The sequence below is a fragment of the Oncorhynchus clarkii genome, chromosome 18 (genome assembly GCF_045791955.1).
Source record: "Oncorhynchus clarkii lewisi isolate Uvic-CL-2024 chromosome 18, UVic_Ocla_1.0, whole genome shotgun sequence".
In the NCBI taxonomy this organism is placed as follows: Eukaryota; Metazoa; Chordata; class Actinopteri; order Salmoniformes; family Salmonidae; genus Oncorhynchus; species Oncorhynchus clarkii.
In genome coordinates, this window is record NC_092164.1 from 42286290 (window position 1) to 42297694 (window position 11405).

At 44.0% G+C, this 11405-nt stretch overlaps 1 protein-coding gene across 1 annotated transcript; it reads right to left on the reverse strand.

The window, feature by feature from the left end:
• Nucleotides 1–180: 180 nt before the first annotated feature.
• Nucleotides 181–3810, reverse strand: LOC139372338 (mucin-5AC-like; the record flags this gene model as incomplete). Its single annotated transcript, XM_071112057.1, has 5 exons — nt 2749–3810; nt 2383–2540; nt 1797–1988; nt 1498–1628; nt 181–1046 (listed from the first exon to the last, which is right to left on the reverse strand). Coding segments are annotated over exons 1-5 (2409 nt in total), but the record flags the coding sequence as incomplete, so codon positions are not given.
• Nucleotides 3811–11405: the final 7595 nt, after the last annotated feature.

Below are 11405 nucleotides of genomic sequence, written 5' to 3' on the forward strand. Positions count from 1 at the left end.
AGTTGTCGTAGGTGCTGCAGTTGTTGTAGTAGCTGCAGTTGTCGTAGGAACTGCAGTTGTCGCAGGAGCTGCAGTTGTCGTAGGAGCTGCAGAAATAGTTGTTGTGGGAGCTACAGTTGTCGTAGTAGGCGCTGCAGTGGTCGTACTAGGTGCTGCAGTTGTCGTAGTAGCTGCAGTTGTCGTAGGTGCTGCAGTTGTCGTAGTAGCTGCAGTTGTCGTAGGAACTGCAGTTGTCGCAGGAGCTGCAGTTGTCGTAGGAGCTGCAGAAATAGTTGTTGTGGGAGCTACAGTTGTCGTAGTAGGCGCTGCAGTGGTCATAGTAGGTGCTACAGTTGTCGTAGTAGGTGCTCCAGTTGTCGCAGGAGCTGCAGTTGTCGTAGGTGCTGCAGTTGTTGTAGTAGCTGCAGTTGTCGTAGGAACTGCAGTTGTCGTTGTAGTGGTCGTAGGAGCTTCAGTTGTAGCTGTCGTTGTAGGTGTGGTTTTTGTCGGACCGTCAGTTGTAGCTGTCGTGGAAGGTGTGGTTGTTGTCGGGGCTTCAGTTGTAGTAGTTGCTGCAGTTGTAGCTGTTGTAGGAGCTACAGTTGTTGTAGTAGGACCTACAGTTGTTGCAGGTTCAGCTGCTGCAGTGCTTGAAACTACAACTAATGTTGTAGTAGGATCTGCAGTTGTGGTTGTAGCAGTAGGTGCAGTTGTGGTTGTCGTAGTAGTTGCTGCAGTCATAGTGGTTGTAGGAGCTGCAGTTGTAGAAGGTGTTGCAGTTGAGGTTGTCGTAGGAGCTGCAGAAGTAGTTGTTGTGGGAGCTACAGTTGTCGTAGTAGGCGCTGCAGTGGTCGTAGTAGGTGCTGCAGTGGTCGTAGTAGGTGCTCCAGTGGTCGTAGGTGCTGCAGTTGTCGTAGGTGCTGCAGTTGTCGTAGGTGCTGCAGTTGTCGTAGGTGCTGCAGTTGTCGTAGGTGCTGCAGTTGTCGTAGGTGCTGCAGTTGTCGTAGTAGGAACTGCAGTTGTCGCGGGAGCTGTAGTTGTCGCAGGAGCTGTAGTTGTCGCAGGAGCTGTAGTTGTCGCAGGAGCTGTAGTTGTCGCAGGAGCTGTAGTTGTCGTAGGAGCTGCAGAACTAGTTGTTGTGGGAGCTACAGTTGTCGTAGTAGGTGCTGCAGTGGTCGTAGTAGGTGCTGCAGTTGTCGTAGTAGGTGCTCCAGTTGTCGCAGGAGCTGCAGTTGTCGTAGGTGCTTTAGTTGTCGTAGTAGCTGCAGTTGTCGTAGGAACTGCAGTTGTCGCAGGAGCTGCAGTTGTCGTAGGAGCTGCAGAACTAGCTGTTGTGGGAGCTACAGTTGTCGTAGTAGGCGCTGCAGTGGTCGTAGTAGGTGCTGCAGTTGTCGTAGTAGCTGCAGTTGTCGTAGGTGCTGCAGTTGTCGTAGTAGCTGCAGTTGTCGTAGGAACTGCAGTTGTCGCAGGAGCTGCAGTTGTCGTAGGAGCTGCAGAAAAAGTTGTTGTGGGAGCTACAGTTGTCGTAGTAGGCGCTGCAGTGGTCGTAGTAGGTGCTGCAGTTGTCGTAGTAGGTGCTCCAGTTGTCGCAGGAGTTGCAGTTGTCGTAGGTGCTGCAGTTGTTGTAGTAGCTGCAGTTGTCGTAGGAACTGCAGTTGTCGTTATTGTGGTCGTATGAGCTTCAGTTGTAGCTGTCGTTGTAGGTGTGGTTGTTGTCGGGGCTTCAGTTGTAGTAGTTGCTGCAGTTGTAGCTGTTGTAGGAGCTACAGTTGTTGTAGTAGGACCTACAGTTGTTGCAGGTTCAGCTGCTGCAGTGCTTGAAACTACAACTAATGTTGTAGTAGGATCTGCAGTTGTGGTTGTAGCAGTAGGTGCAGTTGTGGTTGTCGTAGTAGTTGCTGCAGTCATAGTGGTTGTAGGAGCTGCAGTTGTAGAAGGTGTTGCAGTTGAGGTTGTCGTAGGAGCTGCAGAAGTAGTTGTTGTGGGAGCTACAGTTGTCGTAGTAGGCGCTGCAGTGGTCGTAGTAGGTGCTGCAGTTGTCGTAGTAGGTGCTCCAGTTGTCGTAGGTGCTGCAGTTGTCGTAGGTGCTGCAGTTGTCGTAGGTGCTGCAGTTGTCTTAGTAGGTGCTGCAGTTGTTGTAGGAACTGCAGTTTTCGCAGGAGCTGTAGTTGTCGTAGGAGCTGCAGAACTAGTTGTTGTGGGAGCTACAGTTGTCGTAGTAGGCGCTGCAGTGGTCGTAGTAGGTGCTGCAGTTGTCGTAGTAGGTGCTCCAGTTGTCGCAGGAGCTGCAGTTGTCGTAGGTGCTGCAGTTGTCGTAGTAGCTGCAGTTGTCGTAGGAACTGCTGTTGTCGCAGGAGCTGCAGTTGTCGTAGGAGCTGCAGAACTAGTTGTTGTGGGAGCTACAGTTGTCGTAGTAGGCGCTGCAGTGGTCGTAGTAGGTGCTGCAGTTGTTGTAGTAGCTGCAGTTGTCGTAGGAACTGCAGTTGTCGTTGTAGTGGTCGTATGAGCTTCAGTTGTAGCTGTCGTTGTAGGTGTGGTTGTTGTCGGACCGTCAGTTGTAGCTGTCGTGGAAGGTGTGGTTGTTGTCGGGGCTTCAGTTGTAGTAGTTGCTGCAGTTGTAGCTGTTGTAGGAGCTACAGTTGTTGTAGTAGGACCTACAGTTGTTGCAGGTTCAGCTGCTGCAGTGCTTGAAACTACAACTAATGTTGTAGTAGGATCTGCAGTTGTGGTTGTAGCAGTAGGTGCAGTTGTGGTTGTCGTAGTAGTTGCTGCAGTCATAGTGGTTGTAGGAGCTGCAGTTGTAGAAGGTGTTGCAGTTGAGGTTGTCGTAGGAGCTGCAGAAGTAGTTGTTGTGGGAGCTACAGTTGTCGTAGTAGGCGCTGCAGTGGTCGTAGTAGGTGCTGCAGTTGTCGTAGTAGGTGCTCCAGTTGTCGTAGGTGCTGCAGTTGTCGTAGGTGCTGCAGTTGTCGTAGTAGGTGCTGTAGTTGTCGTAGGAGCTGCAGAACTAGTTGTTGTGGGAGCTACAGTTGTCGTAGTAGGCGCTGCAGTGGTCGTAGTAGGTGCTGCAGTTGTCGTAGTAGGTGCTCCAGTTGTCGCAGGAGCTGCAGTTGTCGTAGGTGCTGCAGTTGTCGTAGTAGCTGCAGTTGTCGTAGGAACTGCTGTTGTCGCAGGAGCTGCAGTTGTCGTAGGAGCTGCAGAACTAGTTGTTGTGGGAGCTACAGTTGTCGTAGTAGGCGCTGCAGTGGTCGTAGTAGGTGCTGCAGTTGTTGTAGTAGCTGCAGTTGTCGTAGGAACTGCAGTTGACGTAGGAACTGCAGTTGTCGCAGGAGCTGCAGTTGTCATAGGAGCTGCAGAAGTAGTTGTTGTGGGAGCTACAGTTGTCGTAGTAGGCGCTGCAGTGGTCGTAGTAGGTGCTGCAGTTGTCGTAGTAGGTGTGGTTGTTGTCGGACCGTCAGTTGTAGCTGTAGTGGAAGGTGTGGTTGTTGTCGTAGCTTCAGTTGTAGTAGTTGCTGCAGTTGTAGCTGTTGTAGGAGCTACAGTTGTTGTAGTAGGACCTACAGTTGTTGCAGGTTCAGCTGCTGCAGTGCTTGAAACTACAACTAATGTTGTAGTAGGATCTGCAGTTGTGGTTGTAGCAGTAGGTGCAGTTGTGGTTGTCGTAGTAGTTGCTGCAGTCATAGTGGTTGTAGGAGCTGCAGTTGTAGAAGGTGTTGCTGTTGAGGTTGTCGTAGGAGCTGCAGAAGTAGTTGTTGTGGGGGCTACAGTTGTCGTAGTAGGTGCTGCAGTGGTCGTAGTAGGTGCTGCAGTTGTCGTAGGTGCTGCAGTTGTCATAGGTGCTGCAGTTGTCGTAGGTGCTTCAGTTGTCGTAGTAGCTGCAGTTGTCGTTGCAGGTGTCGTAGGAGCTTCAGTTGTAGCTGTAGTAGTAGGTGTGGTTGGTGTCGGATCTTCAGTTGTAGCTGTTTTAGGTGCTACAGTTGTTGTAGTAGGACCTACAGTTGTTGCAGGTTCAGCTGCTGTAGTGCTTGAAACTACAACTAATGTTGTAGTCGGATCTGCAGTTGTGGTTGTAGTAGTAAGTGCAGTTGTGGTTGTCGTAGTAGTTGCTGCAGTCATAGTGGTCGTAGGAGCTGCATTTGCTGTAGTAGGTGCTGCAGGTGTGGTTGTAGCAGGTGCAATTGTAGTTGTCGTAGTAGGTGTGGTTGTTGTCGGAGCTTCAGTTGTAGCTGTCGTGGAAGGTGTGGTTGTTGTCGTAGCTTCAGTTGTAGCTGTCGTAGTAGGTGTGGTTGTTGTCAGAGCTTCAGTTGTAGCTGTCGTGGAAGGTGTGGTTGTTGTCGTAGCTTCAGTTGTAGTAGTTGCTGCAGTTGTAGCTGTTTTAGGAGCTACAGTTGTTGTAGTAGGACCTACAGTTGTTGCAGGTTCAGCTGCTGTAGTGCTTGAAACTACAACTAATGTTGTAGTAGGATCTGCAGTTGTGGTTGTAGCAGTAAGTGCAGTTGCGGTTGTGGTAGTAGTTGCTGCAGTCATAGTGGTCGTAGGTGCTGCATTTGCTGTAGTAGGTGCTGCAGTTGACGTAGTAGGTGCTGCAGTTGTCGTAGGAGCTGCAGTTGTCGCAGGAGCTGCAGTTGTTGTTGTAGTGGTCGTAGGAGCTTCAGTTGTAGCTGTCGTTGTAGGTGTGGTTGTTGTCGGACCGTCAGTTGTAGCTGTAGTGGAAGGTGTGGTTGTTGTTGTAGCTTCAGTTGTAGTAGTTGCTGCAGTTGTAGCTGTTGTAGGAGCTACAGTTGTTGTAGTAGGACCTACAGTTGTTGCAGGTTCAGCTGCTGCAGTGCTTGAAACTACAACTAATGTTGTAGTAGGATCTGCAGTTGTGGTTGTAGCAGTAGGTGCAGTTGTGGTTGTCGTAGTAGTTGCTGCAGTCATAGTGGTTGTAGGAGCTGCAGTTGTAGAAGGTGTTGCAGTTGAGGTTGTCGTAGGAGCTGCAGAAGTAGTTGTTGTGGGAGCTACAGTTGTCGTAGTAGGCGCTGCAGTGGTCGTAGTAGGTGCTGCAGTTGTCGTAGTAGGTGCTCCAGTTGTCGTAGGTGCTGCAGTTGTCGTAGGTGCTGCAGTTGTCGTAGTAGGTGCTGCAGTTGTTGTAGGAACTGCAGTTGTCGCAGGAGCTGTAGTTGTCGTAGGAGCTGCAGAACTAGTTGTTGTGGGAGCTACAGTTGTCGTAGTAGGCGCTGCAGTGGTCGTAGTAGGTGCTGCAGTTGTAGCTGTTTTAGGTGCTACAGTTGATGTAGTAGGACCTACAGTTGTTGCAGGTTCAGCTGCTGTAGTGCTTGAAACTACAACTAATGTTGTAGTAGGATCTGCAGTTGTGGTTGTAGCAGTAAGTGCAGTTGCGGTTGTCGTAGTAGTTGCTGCAGTCATAGTGGTCGTAGGTGCTGCATTTGCTGTAGTAGGTGCTGCAGTTGACGTAGTAGGTGCTGCAGTTGTCGTAGGAGCTGCAGTTGTCGCAGGAGCTGCAGTTGTCGTTGTAGTGGTCGTAGGAGCTTCAGTTGTAGCTGTCGTTGTAGGTGTGGTTGTTGTCGGACCGTCAGTTGTAGCTGTAGTGGAAGGTGTGGTTGTTGTCGTAGCTTCAGTTGTAGTAGTTGCTGCAGTTGCAGCTGTTGTAGGAGCTACAGTTGTTGTAGTAGGACCTACAGTTGTTGCAGGTTCAGCTGCTGCAGTGCTTGAAACTACAACTAATGTTGTAGTAGGATCTGCAGTTGTGGTTGTAGCAGTAGGTGCAGTTGTGGTTGTCGTAGTAGTTGCTGCAGTCATAGTGGTTGTAGGAGCTGCAGTTGTAGAAGGTGTTGCAGTTGAGGTTGTCGTAGGAGCTGCAGAAGTAGTTGTTGTGGGAGCTACAGTTGTCGTAGTAGGCGCTGCAGTGGTCGTAGTAGGTGCTGCAGTTGTCGTAGTAGGTGCTCCAGTTGTCGTAGGTGCTGCAGTTGTCGTAGGTGCTGCAGTTGTCGTAGTAGGTGCTGCAGTTGTTGTAGGAACTGCAGTTGTCGCAGGAGCTGTAGTTGTCGTAGGAGCTGCAGAACTAGTTGTTGTGGGAGCTACAGTTGTCGTAGTAGGCGCTGCAGTGGTCGTAGTAGGTGCTGCAGTTGTCGTAGTAGGTGCTCCAGTTGTCGCAGGAGCTGCAGTTGTCGTTGTATTGGTCGTAGGAGCTTCAGTTGTAGCTGTCGTAGTAGGTGTGGTTGTTGTCGGACCGTCAGTTGTTGCTGTCGTGGAAGGTGTGGTTGTTGTCGTAGCTTCAGTTGTAGTAGTTGCTGCAGTTGCAGCTGTTGTAGGAGCTACAGTTGTTGTAGTAGGACCTACAGTTGTTGCAGGTTCAGCTGCTGTAGTGCTTGAAACTACAACTAATGTTGTAGTAGGATCTGCAGTTGTGGTTGTAGCAGTAAGTGCAGTTGTGGTTGTCATAGTAGTTGCTGCAGTCATAGTGGTCGTAGGAGCTGCATTTGCTGTAGTAGGTGCTGCAGGTGTGGTTGTAGTAGGTGCAATTGTAGTTTCTGTAGCAGGTGCTCCAGTTGTAGTTGTTGTAGTATCTACAGCTGTTGTAGTAAGAGCTGCAGTGGTTGTCGAAGGTGTTGCTGTTGTGGCTGTAGTAGGGGCTACAGTTGTAGAAGGAGCTGTAGTAGGTTCTGCAGTTGTAGTGGTAAAAAGAGATACAGTTGTCATAGGAGCTGCAGTTGTCATTGCAGGTGTTGCTGTTGTGGTGGTCATAAGAGCTTCAGTTGTAGCTGTCGTAGTAGGTGTGGTTGTTGTCGTAGCTTCAGTTATAGCTGTCGTTGTAGGTGTGGTTGTTGTCTGAGCTTCAGTTGTAGCAGTTGTTGTAGCTGTTTTAGGAGCTACAGTTGTTGTAGTAGGACCTACAGTTGTTGTAGGTTCAGCTGCTGTTGTGCTTGTAAGAGCAACTGTTGTATTAGGATCTGAAGTTGTGCTTGTAGCAGTAGGACCAGTTGCGGTGGTCGTGGTAGTTGCTGCAGTCATAGTGGTCGTAGGAGCTACAGTTGTAGAAGGTGCTGCTGTTGTGGTTGTAGAAGTAGCTGCAGTTGTTGTAGGAAGTACATTTGTTGTTGTGAGAGTTACAGTTGCTGTCGTTGGATTTACAGTTGTTGGCTTAGGGATTTCAGTTGTAGTTGTTGTAGTAGGAGCTGCACTTGTGGTCGAATCTCCATGTGTAATCCAGCAAAACAACACTGCAATTTTTAAGATTAATGGTTTAAGGTGTTTTGTGGTGCATAATATCAATGTTTCCTAGATTACCCTTCATCAGCATGGTGCAGGTTTTATATCTTCATATTCAATAAATAATTATAATTTGTAGCCACACAAAATTAAAGTATGAAATAAATCCCTTGATTGTATAGTACCATATTGATATTAGTACACTTGAGTTGTATTGTATGTTTGTTTTCAAGATGGCACATTTTTCATTACAGTAGTGCGGTAATATAATTCAAGTAATATACAGCAGTGTGATAATGTTTACCGCTTACAATTTAGTCATTTTCCTTTTTTATATTTTGGAAATGTATTTAATCGAGGTGAGACATTTGACAGTAGACTAGGCAAAATGTAAAATTGCCCCCATGAAATGTCAAAATAAATATATTTGGAAATAATCCTATACATTGTACAGGAACATAATATGCAACGAATATGTATATCATTGCTCATTATTATAATTACATGATCTAAATGAATATGGTCTCGTCTTGCCTTTGGTTGTTAATATTTTGATTCAGGATTAATACACGGGTAGGCATGAAGTTAGCAATTTGTAAAAACTGAGTTAGAAACAAGAACACAGAATGAAATTGAGTGTACTACATACCCATGGTGATAAAAGTAGCTTTCAGTTTATGTGTCTTCATTTTGATACAGTTGTTTTCTGAATAGGAAGAAAAATATAAATGTTTTTGACAGGTCATATGAACCACTCTTAATGTGCAACGGTGGATTCCATTCAATGTAATGTCTAACTTGATAAGGAAATATATGCACTTGAACACATTTAAGTGTGCCTGACCAAGAGGTGTGAATAATTCTGCATTCAAGACATCTCAGTGAATAAAAGTTTTCGATACTTTTTCATGGATTAACTTGTGTAGAATAGAATAAAAAAATAAGGCAACAAAATACGGAGGCTTTGCAATTGTGTGTAAACATGGATTTATACACCCTAGTGAAATTATGCAGTAAATCCAGATTAGCATTGCATTTTTTCCATGAGAAATCATCCATTTACTGCATCACTTCAATCATGTTACTTCATAAAAGAGGATAAGTCATTTCAAGTGTTCGAACAGTCTGCCAGCGACCAGCAGTTCACTCTGAATCCTACGTATACATATTCTGTGAAAGCAATAGGTGTAGTTCATCAAAAAGTTATGTCTTTTTTTAAAAATATAATACCTAATACATCAAATAATATAGTAAAACCCACATTAGTGTTGCATTTTTACAAGAGAAATCTGCCTTTTACTGCCTAAAAAGCATATGCTATAATACAGCTGACAAATCCAATTTCCATATTTTTTCAAAGGGAAAGATGATAAATTGAAGATGGGAGTCATGTTTATGTCATTCATTCATTCATTATGACAGCACAAGACATGGCTACATGTTATTGTATTCTTATAAAGAAGACAGGAGGATAAATAATTATATGTAATATTCTCTCACATATAGCAATACTGTAAGGCTAATTCGTTATTTTGAAAGGATTGCACATCCATCCATCATGCGGATGAATGGACATCACTTACAGTGCCTTCAGAAAGTAGTCACACCTCTTTACTTTTTCCACATTTTGTTGTGTTACAGCCTGAATTTAAAATGGATTTTGTCACTGGCCTACACATAATACCCCATAATGCCAAATTGGAATTCTATTTTTAGGATTTTTTTACAAATTCATTAAAAATGAAAAGCTGTAAATTGCTTGAGTAAATAAGTATTCAACCTCTTTGTTATGCCAATCCTGAAATATGCTTTACAAGTCAAATAAGTTGCACGGACTCACTATGTGTGCAATAATAGTTTTTAACATGATTTTTGAATGCCTACTTCCTCTGTGTACCCCACACATACAATTATCTGTAAGGTCCCTCAGTCAAGCAGTGAATTTCAAATACAGATTAAACCACAAAGACTGGGAAGGTTTTCCTATGCCTTGCAAAGAAGGGCACTTATTGGTAAAAAACAAAAAAGCAGACATTGAATATCCTTTTTATCATGTTGACGTTTTAATTATACTTTGGATGGTGTATCAAAACACCCAGTCACTCAGTTGACGGAGAGAAGGGAAACCGCTCAGGGATATCACCATGAGGACAATGGAGACTTTAAAACAGCTAGAGAGTTTGTTGGCTGTGATAGGGAAAAACTGAGGCAGGATCAACAACATTGCAGATACTCCACAATACTAACCTAATTGACAGAGTGAAAAGAAGAAAGTCTGTATAGAATACAAATATTCCAAAGCAGGTATCCTGTATGCAACAAGGCACTAAAGTAATAATACAAAAAGAAAATGTGGCAAAGCAATTCACTTTTTGTCCTGAATACTAATTGCTATGTGGGGGGCAAATCCAAAACAACACACTACTGAGTACCACTCTCCATATTTTCAAGCATAATGGTGGCTGCATCATGTTATGGGTATGCTTGTAATTGTTAAGGAATGGGGAGTTATTCAAGATTTTTTTAAATCGGACTGGAACTAAGCACAGGCAAAATCCTAGAGGGGGACCTGGTTCAGTCGACTTTCCACCAGATACTGGGAGATGAATTCACCTTTCATCAACACAATAATCTAAAACACAAGGCCAAATCTACAGTGGAGTTGCTTACCAAAGAGACAGTTAATGTTCCTGAGCCGCCAAGTTACAGTTTTGACTTAAATATACTTGGAAATGTATGGCAAGGCCTAAAAATGGTTGTCTAGCAATAATCAATAACTAATTGGACAGAGCTCGAATAATTTTCAAAAGAATAATGGGCAAATGTTGCACAATCCAGGTGTGGAAAGCTCTTACAGACTTACCCAGAAAGACTCAAAGCTGTAATCGCTGCCAAAGGTGCTTCTACAAAGTATTTACTCAGGGGTGTGAATGCTAATGTAAATGAGGCTATAACACAGCAAAGTGTGGAATAAGTCAAGGGGTATGAATACTTTTTGAATGCACTGTAAATCCTGTAACCATTACTTCATAAAAGAGAAAGTAATTACAAGTTTTCAAATCGTCTGCCAACAATTCACTCTGAATCCTATACATATTCAGTGGCAGAATAGAAGTTGTAGTTTAGCAAAAGTGTAAAGGTGTTCACATATAACACATACATATTAACCATAATCTTCATAGTTTCAATGTTTTTGCTTACATGATCAATGTTGGATTTTGATTTATAAGAACATTTTACCTTGTAATATTTGTTTGTATTTCTATGTTTTTTACTGTGAGCAAATATATGTTTGTTTTAAATCAAAGCTTGTCCATGTATATATTTCATTATACAGTAAATGTTATTACTTACCTACAGCAAACACTTCAATGCAAGCCTCCGTTTTCTGTAATTTCTCCAAATATCAATTCAGGAAGGTTTTGGTTAATAACAATAAACAATCACAATATCTAGCTTATATCTACTTTAAAATCTCATTATCTGTCTAGTTATGTTAGCCATTTCAAGCCTACAAGTGAACTGTTCATATGCATACTGTCATGCCAATGCATTTCTAGTAGCTATTTATATTACTATAGGGCTGGTTTGACGCCACAAGTTGTTTGTCTTTCAGGTGATGTAATATTTTCGCAGGCACAAAAGACAATAAGATAAAGATGATGAAAAAAGGGAGGGACAATGGATGGGACAATGGACGGGCAGAGGAATGCATGTGAGTTGTATTTAGGTTAATAATGCTTTCATTTTTTTCCCAGTGACTGACGTGGTATGGAAAACTGGTTATGTGTTCTGACAAAATGTTTGGGGAGAGACAAAAGATTGTCTGAAATAAGGGAGGGGAAAAAGAAGGCCAGGTCTATCTGTTTGAGAGTAAAATAGCAGTATTGTTACCCCCAATTACTTATTGTATTGAAAATTAGTCCGGTGACAATATACATTTTCTATAGCCAGAAACTTGCTTTATTGCAATTAATCGACTTAACTTTTGAGCCATTCGTTTTATTTAGTCACAGGCCTACAGTAAGCAATCAGCTTTTTTCTATTTAACAGTCCACCACTCACACACCTGCTACTTCACATATCGTTTTACGTAACATATCTGTTTCTTTTGAAGGTAGATTCAGTTTATGAAACTCTAACAAAAAAAATGTTGAGAATCAATGTGATCAGCTGGTAACTATGATTGAGGGTCACAATGACCCCACATCGTGAGC